Raw genomic sequence first — 25,840 nt, forward strand, 5'->3', positions numbered from 1 at the left:
AGATCAGGTGCAGCTCAGCCCTTATCCAATGGGGATTCAGTGCACAAGCAATGGTGTGTTTTCCCTCTGATCTGCTGCCTCAAATACATTTGCCAGGGCCAGGGATAGCCCATGGCTGGACCACACAGACTCTCCAGATGGGCTGAGACTCCAAAGATAGGATGGCAAGCAGCTCTGGCAGTCTGGTTGGTATTTCAATAGATGGGCTCTTTTTAGCTTTGTTTTTCAAGAGTTGCCTTTCTATTTTGCAACAGGCCCTTCCTGTGCCATGTTTAGCTCATTCAAACCAGCTCCAGTGTTTATACCTCCCACTGCATTTCCTACAGTGGATATTTCTAAGCCAGCTTTGCTGGTGGAGTCCTCTCCAAATGGTGTGTTAAAGACCAAATGATTTAGCACATAATTCAGAAGTAAACAATGATCAGCAAGAAGTCTGCACTGTCAGCTACAAGACATGTCTTGGATGCAAGAAAAAGCAATATGCCAAGAAAAATGAGTAAATCTGTGTGTCTGTATCTTGATGTGGAGAGGCAGCTTCTGCTCCATCCTCAATGGAGACACAGTTCAATGGGTATTTTTTTGTTTTGCCAGTGGCAACAACAGCGGTTCAAAGGACACCAGTGGGAGAAAAGAGCTTCCTGCAGCCACCAGGAGTGAGCATGGATGCTCCACTCCAGCTGGTTTGTGTGGAAGGGCTCATTTCCTGGCCCTACTGCTCCTTGTGCCAGACAAGAGATGGTTCTGTGCTTCCCAGCACCAGTGACAGGAATGGTGCTGCTGGTGTAGCTCCAGGGGCTGCAGTGCTGTTTTACCATACCCAGGCAAAGGGATTAGTAGTGAGGGAAGGGAGTAGTTAAAAAGAAAGAGCTTTGTTCTGCTTTCTCCATGTTTCATCCCATGTTGTTGTGCATAAAAGAAGCAGCATGCCTAAGCCCCACAAACAGAATGTTCCTTTTTTTTCAGTGATTCCCTAGCTTTTAGTGCAAAGAAAAGAAACAAGACACACAAGATTATTGTGCTATGGATTTATAATAACATTTTATTAATATATTATGCTACAAAAATATTTTGATAAAATAATATTAGAAAGCATCTTTTTATTACACTCTTCAAAACAGTTCACAAAAGCAGGAGGCGGAACAGGAAAAATATCTGAAATACATTTGAATTGAAAACTGACAAATATGCAATCTGAATTTCGGTGTGAGCACAAATCTGCAGGATGGTTAATCAGTCCTGTGGAAGGAAAGTGTTGCCTACTTATTGCAAAGACCTCTCTGCCTTTATCTAGATTAAGGTGCCTCCTGAAATGTTAGTCATAGAAAAGGCTGAATTTGGGTTGGGACAGAACAGAGACAACACACACACGTAAATGTACACACACACCCACCCACACACACACATCCACACACAAACCCACACCTTATGATCTCGAACTTCAGCAAATTATCTTTCTGCTTCAGTTAAGCTGAAACACGCTTAAATTGAAGCTGGGTTTCAGCACACTCCATGGAACATTGATCACTTCAGAGATATGACAAGACCATATAATTTTTGGATATAATACAGAAATACGGTACTAAGCAAAGTTTGGCATGGTAACGCATGCTGAGATAATAACTTTGGCACTTTGGTTTCTCTAACATAAATACATGATGGGAAATTCCTCCCTAACAGTGGTATATGGTAATGACTGAGTCATATCATTTGACTAATCAATGCACTAAACAGATTAAGTTCTCCCTCTTTCCATTCTCTCTTTCTCCACAATTGTATATTGAAGAACTTAGATAAATATACAACTCTGTACCTTGGGTGTTCCTAAATTACAGTGGAGCTTGGAGGAATGGGAAGTTCAACAAAGCAGATTTTTGACACCTGTATAAAGCATAGTTATCATAAATCATGTTCATCATTTATTGCCAGAAGACTTATTGCATTATTCAACAGCTCTAGGGATTGAAGAGAAACTACTTCAGTCATAAAATATAAAATACCTTCTGTCCCAGCTTACTGACTGGTTCTCCAAGTGGCAGTGCATGTTAATATAGTATCTGTAGTTAAGCAAGAAAAGCATTAAAACACTGAAAGGGGAGAGATTAGATTTGTTGCTGATGATATGAGATTATTTATTCCACCGGGGCAAGATTTTGGCAGGTACTCAGCACTTGTTGATAATGCTAGAGTTACATTTAATGTGAATTGTGTTGGTGTCCCTTGTAACAGTGTTGAGAAGAAGAATCACGAGACCACTGAGCTTTGGACTCACCCAAAGTCGTGTCCTAGACTGCCAGACACTGGTGACTCTCTTGATGCTGATTCTCAGAGATAAGCAGGATCATCAGTGTTTGCTATTTTATGTGGTGGGCATGAATGATTTTGCTAAATCTCCTGCTCTTGGAATCTTGTGATAACATGGCAATCTGAGCTTTCATTGGAAGAAAGAATTGAGCCAGTTTTTAGTTTTGTGAGAAATACACAGAAGAAACTGAAGCCCCCTGAAGCTGGTAGTCAGTGTTGCTTCCAGAGCACATATCAGATCTGGTCCAGGTTTTAAACTCACGGTTTAGAAAACCATGAGAAATTCAGAAATCATGATCCATTGTGACAGTGTGCATAAGTCTGTGCTAACCACTACTACTGTGTTTTAATTAATGCTGGGCTGCCCCAGCTGATTAGTAAACAACTAATTTTATCATCCACAGTGAGGGTTCACTATCCAGCATTGCTCTGCACACCGTATTGAAGAAAGTGACCCTAAGTTGTACTTTAGGTTAAGACACGAGAATAAAAAGAATGTTTGGTTAGAGACCTGTGCTGAAGCCATTCACGTGGGGTTGTGAGCTAAGATCTACAGAAACCTACTCAACCTTTAAGTCATGTCTCCTCCCTAAGCCAGAGAGAGCTCAGATGACTGAGGGAGCTGCACACCTCCTACAAAAATCAGGTGTGTAGACCCCAAATCCAAAAGACACCTTGTTCTGACACCTGTGCTGCACAAATGTGGGTCACCAGCACAAGGGTTCTAGTAAAATTCATTAATTTCCCAGAATTACAGAGAAAATGCCAGGAAATGCAAAGATGTTAAAACATACTTTGATATCCAAGCCATTTACATCCTATGATAGCCAAACATACCACAGTATCTGAGCTAATGAAAATTGAATATTACTGTCCAGTGTAGGAGTGACTCAGAAAACCTCAGTGGTGATAAAAGAGTGACTACTCTGTGCAGCACAATGACAGCTGGGAGTGTGGAGAGATTTGTGTGCTCCTAATATTAAAAAAAAAAGAAAAAAAAAGCCCCAGAGGTTTATGGAGAAAGCCACAGATTGGGAAACTTCAGAATTGTAATTTCTAGTCTTGGTCCTGTTGTTGGTTTTCCTTACAGTCTTGGACAAGCTGTTTCTGTTTTCTGCTCTTTTTTCTCTCCCTTATCTTTACATGGTCTTGTCTATTTATACTGTAGGATTTCCAACACCTGGAATTATTCCTGGGATAGCACCACAGAATAATTTCTGGATATGATCTGGTTACAACAAATAAAATTCAATGGGTTTGGGTTGTTGGCTGTTCACTTTTACTACGTAACTTATCATCGCCCTTAAGATTTACCTGCCTTATTTCCAGTTACAGTCTTGTAAATAAGACATTATAATTCAGTTTTCATCTCTGCCTTGAACACATCAGGAGAACCAATAATCTTTTTAAAATGCATTACTGTTAAATTTGAAGGTCTCTTAAACCATAATATTCAAATGAAGGCATTTCTAGAGTAATAGCTCAAATAAAACCAAAATGAAAGTTCTCAAAATATGTTTTCAATATCCATCTCTGTGCAATAAATATTATGCAAGGTGAATGGCTTCTGTCCAAAACTAACATCTTTAATCTTCTGCTAGCCAAAATACACAATATGAAAGTATGCACAGGGTCTGTTTGAATCTCACATTTGGGGCAAAGCTCAAAGTTTTCCATTCAGCCTTATCAACTGCTGGGGGAAGCTTATAACACTCTGTGCTATTACCCACTCAAATTGATCAGAAATCTGCACAATCTGCTGTCAAAAATAGAGGCTGGGGATCATGGTGTCCAGTAAGTTAAAAAGAAATTACCTGTATTGTCCTGGCCTTTGCAAGGCAATGGCTGGGATGCACGATGGAAATGCTCAGTATTTCATCATGAAATCCTGTGATTTTTGTAGCCTAACTTTCTAACTTGCATGAAATAACTGGTATGACAACAAGCAAACTGTGAATTCTGAACTCTCTCTCACTGCAGAGTCTTGCAGATTTCATGGAATCATCTGCAGCTCCAGAGACCAGGCTGTAGGGCTGCTGGGAAACTTACAGCGTTGTTTTCAGCCAGAATTTTATTAGTGACATTGTTAAAATTATCTTCATTATCTTTTTTTCGAAAGTGAAGAAGCACTGCTTTTCTTAGTACTTTTAAAGAAAAGCTTGTATTGTATTTTTCTGATTTGGAGACTTCGAAATAAGATATTTCCATCACACAGTTTTGATTTTTGGTTTGTAGATGACTTAAGGAAAAAACCCACAATTTCAACCAAAACTCATTATAAACTATTGTATCCAAAGAGATTTTTCATCCTGTTCTGGTAGTGAAAAAACATCTACATGCCTTTTTAAACACAATAATTTTTAAGATGGCACTGGGATTTTTCCACATAGATGTTGTAAATCTCATTCCTCAATAACAGCTGTTTGGATAGGGAGCACATTTTTCAGTGAGGGTAAGGTGTCATAACTTTTCCATCTAAGTCAGATACCACAGTTTAGGAATGGAAGAATGTTCTGCATGTCTCCGTAAGATGGAGGTTAGTTTGATTCCTGTGGTGTTGAGCAGATTTTGGACAAGACACACTTATTTCAGCACAGAGATATCAGCTCTATCAGCTCATGGTAGCTGATAGAACTGATCAACAGAAAGAGGAATTTGTAGATGATTTTTGCCTCCAGGTTGTCCATGACCATTAACACAACTGGTACAAAGGAGTTCTATAGATTAACAGGACACTATATCTTTGTAATCTATAGACAGACCAAGCTCTCTTTTCATTTATGCTTGAAAAGGTTGTAGGCTTATACTTGTATAAAATGAGGGAGAGAAGAAAAGAATTCCAAGTAGGATTATTCCAGACTTTGAAAGCAATTTTTTATTAAGAGAAGGGTGTCTTAATATGCGTTAGCTGGTGAATTAATTTCAGGGCAATGGGGGAAACTGGCAATTTCTGAAAAAGTTAAATAGTTTAGTTAAGAAAAACAGGGGTAATGTAGAGGATTATTGTGAATAATGACTTACTAAGTCATGTAAAAATAACTATTATTTTAGACTGTGGCAGCTAATGAGTTAAGAACGCGCGTATTTTTCTAAAGGGCACAGGCCCCAGAGAGCAGGATCTGCTTTATTCAGTGTAAGATATGCTAATGAGATAAAAGAAGTAAAATAAAGAAGTTCAGCAGAAATGTACTTATTGGACAGCTGCTGTAAAATGTAATGGTTAAAGAAACAAAGAAAGCATTCATTTGGTGTCAGTTCAGACATTTGCAGAATTGTCAGAAGACAAATATAGAAAATATTAATTTATCTGTTTCACCATCGCTACTGATTAATAGGGATGTTATTAACATATACAACAAGAAAAATAAGTTTACCAGTCGAATAAATACATTTTTCTTTTTCTTTTTTTTTCTTTATATGAACATGTATATTTTACAAAACCCCATAGCACTATGGGAAATAAAGATCCTTCTACAAAAAGAAGATGTAAGTCAGTGTTACAATAAAGCTTTAGAGTTTCAAAATGTATCTGGGCAAAGAGACAAAATCAGCTAGAAGGCACTACTGAGTCACTGAGAAGGTCCAGCTTGTAACTGTTGTTGTCTTAAACTCCAATTTGTTCATAAATTATCTCTCTATTCCAAGGGACTGCATGTAATATAATGTGGTCAGGAGGGCTGCAGTAGGCTCAGGAGAAAAGAAGCTATGGCCATGCAGAGAGGAAATGTTACTGGTGGCCATGAAAGGCTGGCTGGGGCTGAGCTCGTGGGCTGGGGCTGGGACGGGCGGTCGGGACGCGGCCTCTGATCCAGCTGGTTGGAAATCCAGATGGGAGGTTTGACTGTGATGTAGCCATTGGTTATCCTGATATAGGAAGGCAACGTGGTGGTGCTGGAAGAAAACACAAGAGAAGGAAATTAAACAGGAGAACCTTATTTCTATTCTCTGTGAACTGTCATCCCAAGTGGTAGCAACCACATCCAATTATTATTATTATTATTATTATCACCATCATCATCATCCATTAGATAGCAGGGAGGGAGCTAGAGACTGATAACTGTGATGATGTGGAAACAGCTCTGATGCAGGATGTCCCTCAGCTTCTGGCTGCTGACAAAGTACAGCCAAAGGAAGGACTGCTCTTAACGTATCTGACATACTGCACTCCATTTTTAAGCATCCATTGCCGTTGGAATACTAAACACATTACTGGCCAGCATCAGAAATGGTGCTAAATGTATCCTTGTGCTGACCCAGGATGACCTCTTTAAGTCCTTTCTTCCCACCAAAGGTCTGAAACTCTGCCATGTCTCAGTGACATCTTATGCTCCATGAACCACATACTGAGTGACCAGGAGGGTCCAGGATACATTCCTTCCCTGTTTCACAAGCCTTAAAGAACTTCCCAGGATCCCCCTTACACAGCTGATAACCTTGAGCATGGGAGATTGAGCAGGTTCATTTCTTTTCCTGGCTTTAAGCCATTTTGGATCAAATCACAAAGCCAAAACCAGACTCAGTTGCTGTTAGGTTTCCCTGACTGTGGATTTGCCTCAATAGCAGTGTGATTGCTTATTGATTGTAGCTTGAGTTAGTACTTTGATTTGAATTTGCAGGTTGGAATTCATCATGACTCCCATGACACTGGAGGTCAAAAAGGTCCCTTTACGATTGATTTGGAAGTTTAAACTGTAATCTCCATTTCATAAAATGCCCCCATTGCATCCATTACTGGATGATCCATAATCCTCCAGTTGTCAGGGAGCAGCACAACCAAGCATGCAAACTGCACAGGGTGGATTTTGGACTTAAACCCAAGACATTCTGCTGAGAAGTGAGGATAAAAATGGCAAGGGCCCCTGAAAAAAAAAAAAAAAAGTGACACTAATACCTGTAGATTCTCTAAATCTTCCATAAGGGGGATTTGGAGGCACTGAAAATGACCTTCATATAATTTTTTAATGGGGTAAGAAGTTATGCAGTCCTATAAATATTTAGCTACAGTATCCAGGATCTTGACCTTGGAAGGCAAAGGTTGCGTCTTGCATAATATTAGATGAAAGGAATAACATCTTACTTCAGATTCCAGCACAGAAACAGAATTTAGAAGGACTAAAGGCTTTTGTCTTTTTCTGTCTAAGCAATACCAAAATGGATTTTAGCTGAGATGCTTCAAATGTGCTGAGTCAATCACAAACTGAGAAGACCAGAGCCCACCCTGAAAATCCCATGGACAATCCCTGCACATTACACTTCACCCTGAGTTTTGGGAGAAGTCACTTCATTTCTTCCCTCATCCTTTATACTGTCACCACAGCTTCTGGGTGGGACAGTTGTTCTGTGGCTAGAAGTGATCTTAACTAATGTACAATGAATTAGAGTAAAAAGAGAAGGCAGTCTTCAATTAAAGACATAAGAATTGCTTCATGGGAGCAGATAATCCATCTAACCAGTATTAGGATTCTGACACTGAGGAGCAGTGCTTGTTCCAGAGCAACAAACTGCTGTGAACAGAGAACTCTGAAATCAAGGCTTGTTGGAGAAAGTTCTCTGAATTCCCGTGGTGAGTGGTTGGTTTATGTCTTGAAGTGATGATATAAGATACCCAGCTTTAGAGTTTCTCCTATATTGCATCAGAATTGCTGCAGTCCCTTAACACAAAGAGCTGATCCGCAATAAACTAATGCTGCTGTTTCCAATCTGCCTGGCAGGATGGCACTGGATTAGCAACTGTGTGGCCAAGCTCCTGTAACATAAGTAACATCATTCCCACAGTGAACACAAAGAATCATTAAAGCAAACTTCTGACAAGAAGAGGTACTGCACGCTCTGGGTAATCCAACACAAACGCAGTCATGCTTCAATTTCTGATCCAGCTCTCATTTATCCTGCTGAGTGGTGATGTGGTGCACAGGTCTGGCAGCACTGACAGTGGGATCACAACTTGGATTTTTCCCTATGCCGGGTTTCCCAAGGTAAGCATGGGTAGGTGTTTGTCCTCATCTTTTGGTACTGATTGTCAGGTTAGAGAACTACAAAATTTTGCCCTAAATTAAATTCAAAACTACAAGGAGGAACTGATTTTAAATTTTAATTAAAAAAAAAATCACCAAAATGCCATTCAAACTTCCAGTTTGGGCATATCCTGCTCTTGACACATTCTATGGGCTTGATACTCCACTGAGGTTAAAGTTTTCCTTGCACAAACTGTGTTTCTACTCCTCAGGGATGTTCTGTGCACACAGGCTGGCCAGGGAACCTGCAAAAGCATCACAAGCCCATTCATCAGCCAGCTACATCTAAGGGATTCCTAAAGCAGCCTTAAATCAACATTTTATGTCTCTGTGTGATGTTTCTGCATTCTAGTCAACTTCCATAAGTGTTTTGGTTTTGTTTTCTGGGGGGATGATGTTTTTTTGTTGTTGTTGATTGGTTGGATTTAGTTGATTTTCTTTTCTCCCTTATTCAAGGACCTGAGAATTGCTGATCACTTCTCCTTAGTTAATGAGGTTATTTTCTGTTTTCAAGACATTACATTTGTATAAAAGCATTCTTGTTAAGATAAATACTGTTAGGTGGGGTTGTTTGTTTTCAAAAACTCCTTGAGTGCTTTACAAGAGAAGAACAGTGTGTTTCCACTAACATCTACAAAGCATTTGCTAATAGCAAATGAATCACAGCTTATCCATAAAAAACATTTTCTTAATGTACTTTTAGCTGACTGCCAAGGTGGTTTAGAGATATTTAAAGAGAATTATCCCTTTTACCAAATACTACAAGTCCTTGTAAAACCTCAAGTGCCGGTTTTTAACTAGGCTGTTGTGTAGTGAATGGGGAGAGAAGCCTTTCCAGAAGCTGGTCCACCTCACTCCAGTGCAGGTTTCTAGGGGGTCTTACTCTTGCTTGGGATCTTTCACTTCCTAGGCATTACAGAGGGGCCCTGGACAGCCAGGCTGGATTACAACCTGATCTCAGAGGTGGCCCTGGTGTCAGGAGATGACTTCTGCAAACTCCCTCTGAGCATGTTTGCATGTGCATGTAGGATCTCACTGACCCTTGGACATTCCCTAAGGATGAAGCAGAATCCCCTGAACTCAACCAGAAACCTTCCTTGAGGAGGACTTGAGCATTCCTGAAATGAACATAGAGAATAATAAAAATGAATCAGAGATCTGTGGGATAATAATCTAAATTATTATCACATCTTCTCTTGCCAGACCAGGATATTCTGTATTTCAGCATTGTGTGTCTGATAAAAATATCTTTAATAAAACATTCCACATGATCTGTGGTTAACTGGCAACCACTGGCTCCGCTGTTCATACCTCTCTTTTTTGCTTCTGTGTATGGGATTGTTTTAAAAACTTGGAAGACTCCAGGTACGTTTTAGCCAAATGACCTGCGGTATCATATTCATGAGCTTGTTCTTTTGATCAGATAATAGGGCACTTTTTCAAATCAGTGCATTACTCATACATTGTCTTACTATCATTAGAATGTGTAAAACTTTCCCCAAAAAATGAGGCCTCAGGCACAGGCTTTGTGCACAGATTCTACTGAATGCAATTACATGATCCAAGCCCTCTAAGCTGGGGGTGTGCTGAAGCACCTTGGTGGTTTGGGAGCATTTTAAAGCTGAAAAATAAAAGAAACTCACAAGCAACACACTGAGAGAATTTCCGCTCTGGTTTGTCTTGCAAGGACTTTGAAGGGAGGTCACAAACTAATTTTTAGCATGACTTGGTTCATCCATGTAAGCAGGGTTCATCTGACCACACAGGACACCACAGCAGAAGGACACAGGTCAGGACCAGGGAGTCTTTCTGGCCCATCTGCCCCCGACACAGGAACAAGATCTAAACCCCTCCTGACATTTGTCTCATCCAGTCTCAAAAAAACAGTGATAATGATAGGAATTCCAGAATCTGTCCAGACATCCATTCCAGCATTTCACCATTTCTGGTGCCCAGAATTACTGCCTAATGTTTCACCAAATCCCCCTTGCCACAGGTCATGACTTGTCCTGTCCCCATGGACAGGTTTATTCCTTTTCTCTTCTCAGGAGCCTTTCACATACTTTGAAAATTTAACCATGTTTCACCTAAGCCTTCTCTTTTTAAAACAAACAATTCCCTCCACCTTTCTTTGCAAGTCCTCAGGTGCTTTCCCTCTATCCTTTCCTCTGCTCTGCCCTGGCTCTGATCCATGTCTTCTCTGGAATGAGATGCTCCAAACTGGAAACAGTAGGCATGGCTGAGATCCCACCAGCCCCGTGCTTGGTGCAGTAGGTACCTCTGCCTCTATATCTGCCAAGTGCATGAAAAACAGGCCATCTCCAAGAGGACAGACAGTATTGCCATTGCTTATTGCTCCCAAAATTCAAACCACCTTAAGCTCCCAGGAACTGTTCTGAAGCTCATGGAAAACTGCTGGCTCTCTGAGGGGGTGAGGACCAACCCAATTATTGTGATATTTCTATCCATTTTTAATCTCCTGCCATGCCTTGGTCCCAACGTGGTTTTGTTCAGGGTGGAGGAAATAACCCTTTCAAGTATAACTTACAAAGTGTTTGGGGATTTTTCTGGATCAAAGGAGCTGTGTAAACACAAGACAACTATTTTTAATAAACATAAGCAAATGTTGACTCAGACAGCCTTTCTTACAATAGCATCTGATGAAAGAAGCTAGATTGAAACCTGAAAAATGCATGCTTCAATTGAAAACCTAAAAGGCTAGTAAAGTGAAAGAAAATTTTTGAGTAAATACAATAATGACTATTTTGCATTTGTGATTTGATGTTAACCTTATGATGGCTAGGGGTTTTCTTAAGTGATATTAAGCATATGCTTCCTGTTTCTTTTCAAACAAAATTTGCCCTACTTTTTTTTCCCCCTTTTTATTTAATGAACAGATGTGAAAGAACTGATCACATTATTTTTCTGGTGATCAGAAATAATGTTCTGCAAGTGAAGACAATTATTCTTGGAACTAAGCAGGCCTATTTATGTCACCAAAATTTATTCATCAGGATTTGAAAAATACATCTGCTTAAATGCTGGGACCAACCCGCTGCAGTCTAAATGAGCTGGCTGGTAAGAAGTCTGACCACACATTTGAAGGAAAAGAATAGGTGCTCAACCAAGAATTAACAAAAGTATGTTGGTGGGTAAAAATTTCACTAGAAAAATGTCAGAAGGATTTAACTTTGAAGACAACTAGAGTAGCCTTTTAAAAGCAACATGAAATCCCCATCTTCCAAAATGTTTGCATTATTATTTCATGCATTTCTGGAAGGAATTATTTAGATCAACACAGGCTCTGTTCCCCTCATCTCTCTCTTCATCACTACCTTCCTTACAGACACTGTTCTTGCAGCCTGAGGGATAAATCCTGCAGGATGCTGAGTTCTTGTGCTCCCAGATGAGCAGGACTGTGAGCACGCAAATACCAGAGCTTCCAGCACTAGTATTCACATACTTACAACTCAGCACATCCTAAAGGTCTTTGTGGGACCAAGGCCAAGAGGCTCATGCTTTCACAAGGTTCAGTTCATTAAAAAAAAAAAAAATCCAACCTGGATCTGATTAGGGAATCCAGTTTTTGGTCCAGAGAGGCCACTGCTTATTTGCAGTAGTGTAGTAAACTGCCTTAGCATGTCTGAGTGAGTAAGCACTATCACACACTGGTATGGGGCCAGCAGAGAAGATCTGGCATGAGCCAAAGAAGAGCCTTCTCCCTGCTATTTTTTGGTTGCCCCAGGGTCACTGGGAGCCTGGATCTCTGGCCATGTCCCACAGTGCAAGCACCCACCCTCCCTGTGAGCAGCATGGCCTCAGCCACATGATGGACAGAGGGGTCAGCAACAGCACCTGAGCATTTCCACAGCCCTTCACTGTCCATCTGAACTCTCCTGATGAGACTCAAATGGGAACCATCTCCATCTGAGAGCACTGTCAAGGTCTGATCCTGCCTTTTCTCAGTGCTCTGTCTCCTCTGGAGGCTGACACTGAGCAATTGCCCCTGTTGAAGTGAGCACCCGTGAGCCTTCCTCCTGTGCAGAGACAAAGGGCAGAGCAGATACCCTGGCAGAGGTCTAATCCCCCACCCCTGCTTGTTGTTAGGACATCTGCCATGGCTCATCTCTGGGACAAAGAACAGGATACCAAAGGGAAAGATGGAAAGGGAAGCACACTTTTCAGCAGGCAGTGGCTCTGAAAGCTGTGAGCAGCATGCCACGATCACGAGCCACAGTGTCACCAGAGAGAATCACAGGCAGTCCTTCAGCTGACTGGCCTTTAGTAGGATTTAAAAGGCGGCCTTAATTGTGGCTATGCCATAGAGGCTTACAGCCAGAGCTATTCAGCTGTCTTCCTGGTACAGTTTATGGGGAACAAGACATCTCCAGAGGACAACCCTTTCCCCAAAAAGGCATGACTCTAAGGTTGGTCAGATGAGCTGCTTCTAAAGATCTCTATCTCTGGATTTCAGGTCTCCTGAATCCCAACCAAACTCTGGCCCCACTGGGGTATCTGACTGGTAGGGATGGGTTCCCAAATCAGGTCAGGACAGCAAGGTGGGGAAGAAGAAAACTCCTGATTCTGCAGTGCAAACAGCAGCTGCTGGTGGGACACAACTCCCCTCGGCAGTCCTGCAGCAGCTGCCCAACACCAGGCAGAGCAGGGCTGCAGTTGCTGTCCCTTCCATGGGGTCTTGGCTCTAGAGTTTGATGCGAATGAGGAAAAGGTGGCTCCCTTGGATCAGGGGCTCCAGGGGGGCCATGATGGTGTAAGCAGGAGGAGGTTCAATGCTGAGATGCAGCTCAGATTCCTCTGGTGCAGTTTTGGGCCCCTCTCAGGATGGGCTGTGGGCTGGAAGCCAGGAGATTTGTTTTTTATCCCCGAGTCACCCACTGAGGAACCATCAAAACCTCGTTAAATCACTTTAGTGCTACGACTCCCCTGACTCTGCTCTGAGTCAGGACCTCGGAGCGTTGCTGTGACACCACCAGCATTAACACAACCTGAAGTGTTTTGCAGGCTCTCGCTCTGATTTGCAGGTCCCAATGGCTCAGGCCACCTGCAAAACATCTCTGTGATGACAAATTCAGCCCTGGAGAGACACTGACCTGCAGTGAGGCTGAGCAAGGGCAGCCTAAAGCCACAGGTGGGTCACATCGTTAAGGCAAAGTGGATCATCTGCTGTGGGGCCAGAGAAGGGGACAGGGATGGGAGGGGACAGGGATGGATGGGGCAGTGGGGACTGCTGCATCTGAGACAGGGAAAGGAGTTTGCTGCCACAGCAGTGCAGCCTGAGGGCTGGGGAACACAGTGAGGCAAAGGTGGACAGGAGGAATGCATCCAGCAGGCAGGGAATGAGCAGGTGAGAAACCACTCCAGCACAGCCCAAGGACCCTCTTCTGAGGTGAGCTTCCAGTTTGTGGGAAGGATTTCTGCCAGATTTAGCCTTCTTCACCCCCAGAGGAGACTGTGCATGGCCTTTCTCAACGTCCCGCCCCAAAGTCCTTTAGGAAAACCCAGTGAATACACATCCTGCAGCCACACCTGTGGCTGTGGCAGAATCAAGCCTGCTGCTCCTTTCCAGACAACTGCAGAATGGTGTAAAAACATAGAATGTTGTAAAAACCAATAACCTTTGAAGCACACCCTCTGAGTAATTACCCCATTCCCATCTAATGACTAAAAGATGTTATATTCCTCTCTGATATGGCAACAACAAAGATTTTGACCTTATTAAAACCAGCCCATCAGGAAACTACATGTCATCCTTCAAAAAAAAAAAAAAAAAAGGTAAAAAAAGAAATTAAATTCTTTAAAATCCCTGTGCAGAGTATTCAAGATACTGTAGCTGAAGACCCATGATTTGTAGTAGTGTCTGGGTGGTCCTGAGACAGGAGATGACAACATTAGCTCTTTCCTTTGCCCTTCTAAGAAATGCTTTGATGATTCTCTAATATCCTAAGAATATCCCCTGTGATTCTGCAGTGGGACGAGGCAATCACAGAGCTGGGATAATGCATCCCAGTTTCACCCAGGCCCTTGCTAAGAGGGGATAGCTCAGAGCCCTTTGTTCCACCAGTTCTGCACTGACATCTGAGCCAGGATGTGCTCATGATAGTAAATAGTGATGTGGGCTCCAAACCATCCCCAAACTCGCCCCCACCCACTGCACACATCTGGCTGTGTACCTGATTTGTGTGTGTGATTAAGGCACTCATCATCACAGCTCAAATAACCTCGGACTTGCTCCACTGCTCCTTGGACAGATAATGACTGCATTATTGCAGCCAAAGTAAGCAAGAACATCAAGGGCACAAACACAGATGGGCTTAGCATTGGAAAAACACCACCAGTGAAGATTTTTGGGCAACCTGCTGATACACAACGCATAAGGAGTTAATTTGATGGAGCTGCAACCAGGTGGTTTTGAACCAAATCCCAAGCATGAGCAGAATATCTGTTTTTTGTCTGTATTTTGCAAACTGCCTGCTCTCACCAATACGGCCCACATGCAAAAGAATTTATATTTTTGGGGTGGTCAAAACTGTAATCCATATTTTACATCTTGGGCTCAACTTTTCAATTAATTAGAACCAGAGTGACTCGCTCTGCCCTTTCCTCTGTGTACTCAAGTGTTTGTTTGGCATTGTGTGGGCCCTATGGCTCAAATATTTTTTGCAGATGCACAGAATTAACCATGCATGTTTAGATGTGCTTGGGGAACACATACATTTGTAGAGATGTATATACTTGACCCTGTCACTTTTTTGTTAAACACTGTAAAAGATATCGACTTTCCCCTCCAGATTTTAAAATGATTTAGAATAGGTGGTAGTGGGGAAATACCTAACACATCCTGTCAAATTAAGTATTTTCTCGGAGACTGTTCTCTAAGATAAAATTATTTCAGCTATAGAGATGTCTGTGCAATGTATTAAGGAACAGAATGAACAACCAAAATATAAACTAGCTTAAATGGATGTCCAATATACTGCATTTTTCCACTTGATTTTAATTTTCTTTTTCCTTCTCCCTGTTCTTTTTCCATCTCTACATAACAGTTTTTCTCTTTGCTTAGTCTGTATCACATTTTTCTTTCTAATTCACTGGGCTCACTTTCTTGCTCTCTGCTTTGTGTTTTTCCAGTGTCTCTCTTAGTAAGAATAATTAAGGTTGGGTCAGATCTTTGAACCTGTTACTTGGAGCACTATCGAATTCAAGCTTGTACCACTGAATAGAAGCACTGGCCTCTTTTTCTTGCCAATAGACTCACATATAAAATAAAAAAAAGGTTCACAGAGCACATCTACCAGGCACATTGAAGTGCTGCATTGGCCACAAGGTTTGGGTTTCTCCTGCTGCTGGCAAAGCAAATACAGTGACAGCAGTCACAGCACAAACTCCTTCTCCTCAAGCACTTCCAAACCCTCTGAAAGCCTGGAGATGCCATAAAAAGCTGCTTGCTGGCCTGCAGGGGTGGAAGAACTGAAAAATCCTTCCCTGCCAGGTGCCATAGCCCAGACCCTGAAGTGTCTCTGCAGATCTGAGCTTCTGAGAGCATGGTCTGCAGCATGTCTCTCCATGGTTCTGCCACATGAGGCATCCCTGGCACCCCGCAGCTCCCAGGCACTAAACTTGGCTCCCTCAGCCTGGGCTCAGGCCCCAGGTATAAAGCTTACTTTGTTCAGTTAAGTTATTCAGGAATTGTGAAAAGGTGATCTGAGCGAATCTGAATTTGGCCTGGCATTTTCATAATTGCAGGAACCCGGCTTTTACAGCATTGAAACCATATGAATTCAAATAAATCCTACTTCTCCTTCATCCCAGTGAGTAACTGGACTTAGACCAAAGCTGCGCTTTGGGATCCTGCTGGGTTTCCAGCCTGCAGCACACCCCCTGGTCCTGGGAGTGTAAGGGAATCCAATTTCCTCCTGATTCACTTCACAATGAATCTGTCTTATTAGATACCACAATATAACTGTGGTTAAACCCCTCCTATAAAGCAGCTGCCCACCACAATAGTAATGTGGCCTTACTCCCTGTCACACTTTTCCTCACTTCATTTTCCAGGCTATGAAACTCACTAGTCAGAAGGGGAATAGCAGAATTAGAAATAAATCCCATATCCATTACCTTTTTCCTCTGGGCTAGCACTGACAGTGTTGTGTGTTTGCACACAACACTGAATTTTAAAGACATTTCTCTTTCTTTATGGTAACTCACTGGGAGATTAATTTTTTTGTATTTTATGGATTTTATATTACTTTGCTAAGAGGAACAGCAGATTTGCAATTTTCAGGCCTTAGATACTGCTAGATATGCAGGGCACTCAAATAAAAAATTCCAACTTGGGGTTGTGGTGTTTGTGCAGGTTTATTCTGGCATCTTCTTCCCTTCCCAAAGGAAAAACCTCTGTATCCAGAATTGCAATACAGGGAGTGCAGGTGCTTTACTACCCATTCATGTGTTTGAGGAATCCAACTCAGCCTGGGCATGAGCCCATTCAGCACTTTTTAGTGTCTGCAACTGCAGTCAGCCTTGAGTTAACACAAACCACACTCCTCACCCACCCTAAACTGCAGGGTAAATGTGCTACTGGGTATTGAATTTTCTCTGCCTGTTAAACCAGACAACTTATTTTTCAGCTGAGTGAACATAGAGTTTTGTAGAGCTGTGTTAAAATGCAGCTCAGGTTTAGAGGAATTACCTGAGGGTACTGAGTGTATTTTCCCATGTTATCTGCTTGATAATAGCCAGATCACTTTTATTTGTGTGTGTGTGTGTGTGTGCAATAGATAATATGCCATGAGGAGTCATTGTAAAGACTCCAAGAAGCCAATGCTCAGAACATCTGGCTAGTGAAAGCCCTGGACATGGAAAATATAAATGTCAAGGCTCATATTTATAAATTGGAAGGGCCATGACGACATCTGCTAACAAGCTTTCTTCCAGAGCCCATTTGCTGTACATGGTTATTCACAGGCAACAACAAAAACGTGCATGGATCACATGCATGGCCTGCCCTTCCTTTCAGGAACACACGCTCCAATAACACACAAATGCTCTGTTCTCACAACACAGAAATACAAGTGTTTGCAAACCTCACAGCAAAGCTCTTGCATACCAGACCACAGTGGGACACACACTGCTGGAACAGGCTAAAAATAGCTGGGGAAAAAGCCTTGCATTAACACAGAAGACAGTCAAACTCACTTAGCGTTAACTCTTCCAGTGAAATAAGCTCCTTTTCTGCCTTGCTCTACAGGAGACACTTTGTACTACAAATCTAATCCTGAAGCCTTGTTTTTATGACTGAGCAGTTGTGGATGGGACTCTCAAGACTTTAAACAAAGTCTAACCTATTTGAGCATGGTAGCTCAGTACTAACATTAAAACAAACTACAGGTAAAAGAAATGTGATCCTACATTTGTAACCACAGGCACCTTTTCTTCAGCTTAGTGCCAAATGAGAAATATAAAAATGATCCAATGCATGAGCATAAAGGTTTTGCTAATGACTTATTATTGTAGGTGTCTAGACCACAGTTCACCCCGATGCTCTTGGCACTGGCCACTGCCACAGAGGCTGCTCGCAAGGCTGTCAAGTTGTCAAGAGAAGGAAAAGCATCAGCAGAGCCTGAATTGCTTTATGATATCCATGAATTTAGCAAAGAATGGATCCCATGCTGTCTGTCCAGTCTGCAGTACAGTTGGACACACATACACCTATATGCAAATGGTAGAAAAAGCAAAGATGATGAAGTAACGTGGAGGAGATGCACCTCCTGGTCAAAAGATGAAGGAGAGGATGCCTAGTTCTGCCTCCCACTTCCTGCATTAATGTCAGGTGACAAGGATATACGAGATACAAGTGACACATGTCCCCATCTCAGAGATTCTGCTGAAGGCTGCAGGCTCCAAAATATCCCAATTTAATTGGCATGGATGGACTGAAGAGCAAAGTGCAGTGTTTGTGTGATCACAGCCTCCTGCAAAGTGAGCTCAGATAGTGGAGGTGAGTGCAGCAGATGGAGATGGAGGAGAGGTCCCTTCTTAATCCCTTCTCCAGGGCCCAAACAAGCATGTGCAGCCAGAGTTTAAAAAGGCAGGTAGAAAGAGCACTGGAGAAAGAGAATATTTAAGCAGGAAAGGGAGAAAGATGGAACTGAAAAGTTAACAGGTTGTAGAAGTCCTGGCAGTGGATGAGGAAATGAGGCTGCAGTGGCTGAGAAACAGCACAAGTGGGGATCACAGAGGAAGAGATCACCTAAACTCAGCCACTGCTGCTTCTTGAATCCGAGGAAATCCTGAAATCCTAAGAATATATTTTGTTTGTGCTGCATCAGACAGATCTTAGGCAGCTTAACAAAGTTAACAATTGTGGGGCTGTGTCCAGCCACAGTCAGAAATACATCAAGCTGGGACAGATATAAATAGATATTATAGACTACCTTTACTCAACACATCTCAAATGAGAAGTAGAAAACAAGAAAGGAAAAGAAAGCTCTTCACAGGCTCCATAAAACATCTTGCATTGTATTTTCAATCTTAATCAGCACTGAGGAGGAAAGAGCAGAAAGTGCTCTTGGATAGCCATTGCTGAAAAATACCTCATTGTTCAAAAATCCCAACTTGCGTGCTCCAATTCTGTTACTCGTTCGCCTTCAGAAATATGGATTTAATATTCATGATGGATTTAAATTTCACTAAAATAAAATACCTAATGCATTACCAATAGAGAATTTAGTTTAATGAAACAAAACTGAAATCTATACACAAATTATGTTTCCAAAAGACTTCTGTGTTCTTTAATGATTTTACTTTCAGGTATTTATAGCTTTCATTAAAACACCATTTGCATACTGTTTCATATGAATTGGTCATACTGATGCTGAGACACTTAAGTAGTAGTGAAAGTAAGTGAACATGTAAGACTTTTGCTTGTTTTTCTCTGATTTTATCTGTGCTTTTGTCATCCCACAGTGGCAGCAGATTATTAAGAACAACAGAACAAAGTAAAACACATGGATCTTTTCATGTGTTTAGCAGGTAAAAGTGAGGCTGCACATCTTTTCAGCCCCATCTGGAGGATAACAAATTAACTCTTTGACTTTACAAGGGGAAAGAAGTTATCAGTCACGGCCAGCTGACAGGGAAGGTCTATTAGCACGGAGATGCTACAGGTTTGGACATGAATGTCAGGACTTCCTGTCGTTACTGAGATGCATTAGAGAGCTGTGTGCTGAGGCCAGGTTCCACAGCTTTAATTAATATATTCTGTGCACTCTGACCAACCTGATAATTCAAGAAGCCTCAATAAAAACCATCTAGGGAGGGAGGATATGTCATCACCATATCATTTGTTACAGTCAGGAGATTTACCTCTTGTTTTTACTGTGCTGAGTTACACCATGCTCCTATTTTACTTTCACTGGAGGGCTCATGTACCTGGGGCTGTGCAAAGGGCATGATGACAGAACTGCCAGAGCCAGTCCTTGTTTAAAGGAGGCATTGAGCCATCTGCTCACCTTAAAGGGGGATCAAATGGAAATAGGAAAAAGCTAAGGAGGGGAACATGCAGTGCTCCCTACACCTGGCTCTCTGCTCAGGAGGAGCAGAGGATGCCTTCACAGAAGCAAGATGGCATGTCTGAGAGAGGCAGGCAGGACTGGGAGGAAGAAGGACCAACTGATGCACTGCTGAACTGCCCAAAATGTCTTGTTGTGGACACTGTAAATCCAACAGAGTTCAAAAAAACTGGGCAAACTAAGAGCAGAATTTAGGCCAATTCAGGATATAAAGGTTCACCTCCCACAAGGAACCAGGAGAGAGCATTTGCCCAGGAGGTGTTTTGGAGCCACTCCATATCACAGAAAGCTCTTGCACCCAAACTGACAAACCCTGAAGTTCTTCTGCTGACTGTAGATATTTGTATGCCATGCCCTGCAAGATAGAGAAGTCCTGAAGCTGTGTCCTCATCCCTGGTTGAACACAGGGCAAATAAATGCAAAGGTGACACTGCTTCCTTGGCTGTACAGGCTGGAGGAGGCAGTGATCCCTCTCCCCATGAGCATCAGGAGGCACTCCCCGAGCAGTGTCCTGACCAGGGAGGCAGACAGGGTAATTTAAACAAACAAGGCCCCAGTGATGGAAATTTCAAGCTCAAAGGTACCATATGGAGGGAAATCATCTGACCACAATTTACCTGTTAGACTTCAAAGGTGTCTAGGTCTCCTCTAAATAAAAGCAGTCTTTTCTTTAATGAAGTTAAGTACTGTATTTCAGCACCATGTGTTGTGAAAAGGAAGCAATTTGGATTAATTTACTGAAATTTACCTTTCAGATGCAGTTAAGTGGAATTAAAAGTTTGTCTGAGTTGACAGAGTTCTGTTTTCCATCACTGCATTGTCTTGAAAGAAAGGATAACAGGCTAAGTGCTTAAATTCCATCCAAACTGATAAGGTTCACTCTGTACAGGCAAACTCAGTGTAGTTTATTACGTATTGTCTCCCTTCATCCATCACTGCTATACATTTTTTCCTCCTAAAACAACTGCTTCTTCCAAAATAAATTGATATTTGTGATGTTATTGCATTCATCTGGGGTTGAACAGTCTGCACTGGGCTATCAGAGAGCTGCCATTTCTACTTACAGGGAGAATTCATTTCATTTCCCACTTATAGTAGCTTTTGCAGGGCTGAGCTTACATCTGGGATGAGAATTTTTTTTTCTCTTCTGAGAACAATTCTTTGCCCTTAATTTCTTTCCTGTTGAAGCGTGTGTATCCTTACCCTCTTTCCAAACAGCACCTTCACCCAGATCTCTTCCTTGGCAGTGGGAATTAACTTGCTCATTGCATCGTTTCTACTTTTTTTCTTCCCACCACTGTACTTCTCTCTTTCACATCCTCTAGCTGCCATTGCTCCTTCCAAACGTCACCCCTCGCATAATGCCCTCCCAGTTAATAAGTCCCCTCTCTCCTTTTTCCCAGGAGCTTTCCTCCCTCCTTGCCTTGGGTCCCAGGATAACTCCCCCCAGCAGCTGGAAGAGATTCTCTGTTCTGGACTGGTTTTGTTGGCAGCCTTGAACCATTTGACTGCTACAGCAAAGGTGCAATCCTGACCTGCCCTTCACTGACTGCTCTGAAACCTCACAGGCATTTCTCTGTTCTTTCAATTAACTGAGCATCTCATCATGAAAAGCCAGTGAATGATCTGTAATTAATTATTTATATTACATGGGGAAGCCTAGCTAACACAGTGTCAACAGAAACAATGATACTCTGTGTGCCAAACTGCAGCCCTGCAGCCTGAGGGTTTTGTCTCCCCTCCCTGCTGCCCCAGCTGGATTTTGGCTATGGGAGGTAGCCAGGGTTTGAGTCTTGTCTAAGTTCAAATTTCTCCCAAGGACAGACTTCATATCTGCAAATTTCTGCAAAATCAAGTAGTTGAAGAAAAAAATCTTGCTACTTAAAATCTCCATTCAATTTTGATTCTTGACAAGCCATTTCAAACAGAAACTGCAGTCAGGCAGGACTTTTTCAGTTTGTTTAGATTTTGGGGGAAGGAGGCAGAAGGGAGAGGAAACCACACATTTCATCAGCATTTTTTATTTTTTAATAGTCTTCAGTGCAGCCAATTACCCAGGAGATCAGCAAATCTTAGCTCTGTCAAAGACAGGGAGGAGACAGAGCAGAAGCTTTCTCATCCTCCACAGCAGTACTAAACCTCCAACACACAAATCTAAACACTGTCCACCCAGGGGTGCCAACTCAAATGCCTCAGCTGTGAAGACAGAACAAAAAGAAAAGGACAATCTCCAAGGTACAACTGAAAGTAAATACTAATAATGATGTGTGGCATTAAATGATGACTCATTTTTCATGAGGCCATTTCAGATTGTAGCCATAACCTTGGATCAGACCCGAATGACTGTGAGAGCTGAAGTCTTAGTGGAACCATTAATTATGGATTTCCTGGCTTTTATAGGTTGGAGTCAGACTTTTGATGTTCCTTTAAGATTGTTCTCCTGTGTTCATTTCCTTTGTTTCTGTGTTGGTAGCTTAAGAAAACACCCTAAGATTTCCATGGAAGTGTATGAGATCGCCTAGAAATTCGTAGTCCATAAAAGCCCTGCAATTCATGGCTCATAAAGTCCTCTAATCCATGGTCAATAAAGCTTTGGAAAAGAGCTGTATGAACCAGAGTCATTTCACAGTTCAATGAGGTTCATACAGGAATCAATAACCTGGTTTAAATTCGCCCGGATTTGTCCTCCACCTGCATATTTTTCTTTGACTTTTCAGGTTGAAAGGCAGCTCCAACAGCTGAATCCTGGGGACCTCGCATGGAAACAATGAGTTTTATGCAGCTTTCCCCTGAAAGCTGTAACAAAGACCTAAATGCCTCTACTTTGTCTCAAAGGTGAACACTTCAAGTTTCAGGTGACAATTGGTTAGTCAGGGAACTGGAAGAAAAGCCATTTGGAAATAGGGGCCCATAGCTCAAGTTAATACCAAATGCAGAGACCTCAGTCCATACAGAACATGGGGGGCTCCACTTGAAGTGTAGGCAAATGCACAATGGATTTTTGGGACAGGCCAGAGTGAGAACTCCCTACTACATCAATTACCCTTCAAAAACGAGTGCTAAGTCTCAATTATTGAGGCAATGAAAAGAAGTCCATGTTTCTCTCCTGCACAAGTAACACTCTATTGCCTGTATGATCAGCCACCCTGCTTGTTTCCTCCCAAAAATGATCACCGTACAAGGTCTGGTCACAGACACACATTTCTGCTCTTTTCTTGCCAATCAGAAAGGATCCAGTTGGAGAGAACTCACTGTTTATTGCTTTGTGCAGGGTCCAGCTTGCAATTAATGCTGATGAAACCCAACTGCCAAAAGCACAATATGCAGCAGCTGGTTTATGAAAGTTGAGACCCCATCCAATTTATGGGAAAACCAGAGCTGGTTGTGAGTCCCTAATTTAGTGAACTTGTATTTTTTGTGTTTTGTTTTGCTTTGTTTCCAGGAAAACACCAGAAGTTACTCCAGAACTGTAGAAGCACTAAAACCATCTGAAGGCACTAAGGCAGGCTTCCCTTCTTCCAGCCTTTCTTCATTTCTATGCCTGTGATCTCCCACTAATATCTCCCTGGGATCTTTCAGCAAGGCAGGCAACACACAGTGTCTGGTTCATCACCAGCGTGGTGGGAGCGGAAACTTGTGTTTCCTCACCCCAATCTCCACCCTTATGAAATGGAAATAGAGGGATAAAAGGCTTTGATTCAGGTGAAATCTCACAGGAGCACAGAGCAAATAATTTAACTCTAACCCTCAGAACTACCTCTTAAATCCCTTTCCTAGGAACATTTCATAAAACCAGCAAAAGGCTTAAAAATCATAAGCACCACTTTAAGCTCCCAACTGCACATTTCCACTGCCAATATCCAATGTCCTTTCTGGACAGATAGCATAGGGGGTAGAAGGATTGTGCCCAAGTGCCATGCTCCCACCAGACCTATTTAAACACCTCACTTGTACAACACATGAGGAACTGGACCACAGACCCTTGTGAAATGCTGGGACATCATGGGACACCACAAGTCAGCAGCCCCCAGTCAGGACAGAAAAATTCCTTGTATTTGAGGCAATCAGCTGTGTGTGGTGAACCAAATGCCACCTAGTTCATGCTTAAACATCCTCTGTGGAGGGGATCCAAGCACTGAACACACTTTGAAAAGAAAATACATGAATCCTTCTTACAAGGCTGGCACTGATCTCAGAAACAGCCTTATTACATTAAGATTAATATGCACCACCTTAATAGCAACCCTTACATCATTCACCCTGAGAAAACAATAAACTACAAAAAATGAGGTAACTGCTCCATTAAAAAGAATGAAAAAAATAATAGTAATAATAATAAAAATCTGAAAACACAAATATGTGAAGCTTTTTTTCTTAGCAAAGGGAGAAATCTCAGAGAGACTTTCAAGGAATTTAAGTGCTATGAAAATGGGAATATGTAATGCTCAAAGATAATTATTATATGTGTAGGTGAGCAGCTAGTTCCCAACATATTACTTAGTTCCTTTTACTTGTTAGAAGATAGTAAACATTGTGGCTGTTTATCTGCCCATGATTTGGCCTGGATAAAGGCACTAAGAGCTTTAGAGGTGGGAGAATAAATTGCCCAGGAATCCTAAAAGCACACATTGAGAAGCCCTGGTCAAACATGAAGGCTCTTATTCAAACATTGAATGGGAGTTTTTAACCTCAGACCAAGATTGGAATAGCCATGGAAAAGTGCCTGCCTCCATCCTCTTCACATAGAGGATTTAGTTAAGTGCTTCATTTTGCTTCAGTTTGCTATTTTCAGAGCAGTCTGAGATGTTAAAACATTTCAGCCCCACAACATAGTTAAGAAGGCTGAAAGTCCGATTTTTCAGAATCTTAAAAACTCTCAGGAATATTCTGTATGGTCGGAAAATGGGCAAGCCTTTGTGATGAAAACTGCTGGTACAGATAGGAAAAGAATTATTGGAAGAAAAAGGACAAGCACAGAGTATTTTCTATTGTTGTTCTTTTCCTGCTTTTCACTCTGACAAGTCTTTGTTTCTGTGTATTTTAAATATTTTAAGCATTAACTCTTTTTTTCTTATTTACTTTTTGATCAAACATGCCTATGAACACACTTATTTTCCTCCTAGCTCTTCATTAGGCTACAAAAACATAATCTCACTCCCTGTGTCTCCCAGTTAGCCTTTATCCAACCTTCCCTATGGTCTAAGCAGCAAGAGCTGGGATCTGCAAAGAGCATCAAGTTAGGAGCCAGCAGGAAGAGGACAGGGACCACAGCAGTCATGACTCACCTGTCTTCTATCCGAACCCAGAGGTCATTGAACTGCCTCTGGCGATGGTGTTTGTGCTGCTTCTTGTGCCATTTCTTCTGCCTGCCAAACTCCTCCAGCTGGCTGATGCTGTCGGGCAACAAGAGGTGAGGAGACAGGCTGTCTTCTTCGTCCATCTGCTGTGGCTTCAGGGAAGGAGACGCCAGTGGGACCTGCTCAGAAAGCTGGACAGGGGGCAGGGCGGTCACTGAGAGTCCCTCCAAGGCTGGGCTCGTCTTTGTCGTCCTTGAACTGCAAAACACAACATTTAAATATGTGTAAAGGAGGAAGGGTGCCAAAACAAAGGTGAAAGCAGAAGACTGCACTGCTTGGTGGGTGCCCCTGACTGCTGAGAAGGTGCACAAGGCTTTTGCTCTGGAGCAGCAAGTAAAGACAGCACTGGCATTTCATAGGAAGCTTTCAAGTAAACACTTAACTGAAAAACAGGGAAAAGGCAACAGATACTCTATTGCTGTGTTCTGGCATCTTAATGACTTCTTAGAGGCCTTCGTCTGTGGTAGGGGTTGCCTCCCCTGCTGGGCTGAAGGTCGAATGACAAAACCCTCTCCAAGATGGTAAGAGAAGGTGATCTTAAATTAATGAGAGAAGCTGATCTTAAATTAATGAGATA

At 42.1% G+C, this 25,840-nt stretch overlaps 1 protein-coding gene across 1 annotated transcript in view; it reads right to left on the reverse strand.

Annotated features, from left to right (window-relative positions):
• Positions 1-5,361: 5,361 nt before the first annotated feature.
• The window catches only part of TRABD2B (TraB domain containing 2B), a 261,364-nt gene continuing 240,885 nt past the window's right edge, over positions 5,362-25,840 (reverse strand). The window contains exons 6-7 of the mRNA XM_041483560.1: positions 25,192-25,461; positions 5,362-6,192 (exon numbers count right to left, since the gene is read on the reverse strand). Of these exons, the coding sequence (XP_041339494.1) occupies positions 5,970-6,192; positions 25,192-25,461 (493 nt within the window). The 3' untranslated portion in view covers positions 5,362-5,969. The remainder of the gene's footprint in view (positions 6,193-25,191; positions 25,462-25,840) is intronic.

The sequence above is a fragment of the Pyrgilauda ruficollis genome, unplaced genomic scaffold (genome assembly GCF_017590135.1).
Source record: "Pyrgilauda ruficollis isolate IOZ18807 unplaced genomic scaffold, ASM1759013v1 scaffold6, whole genome shotgun sequence".
Classification (NCBI taxonomy): Eukaryota; Metazoa; Chordata; class Aves; order Passeriformes; family Passeridae; genus Pyrgilauda; species Pyrgilauda ruficollis.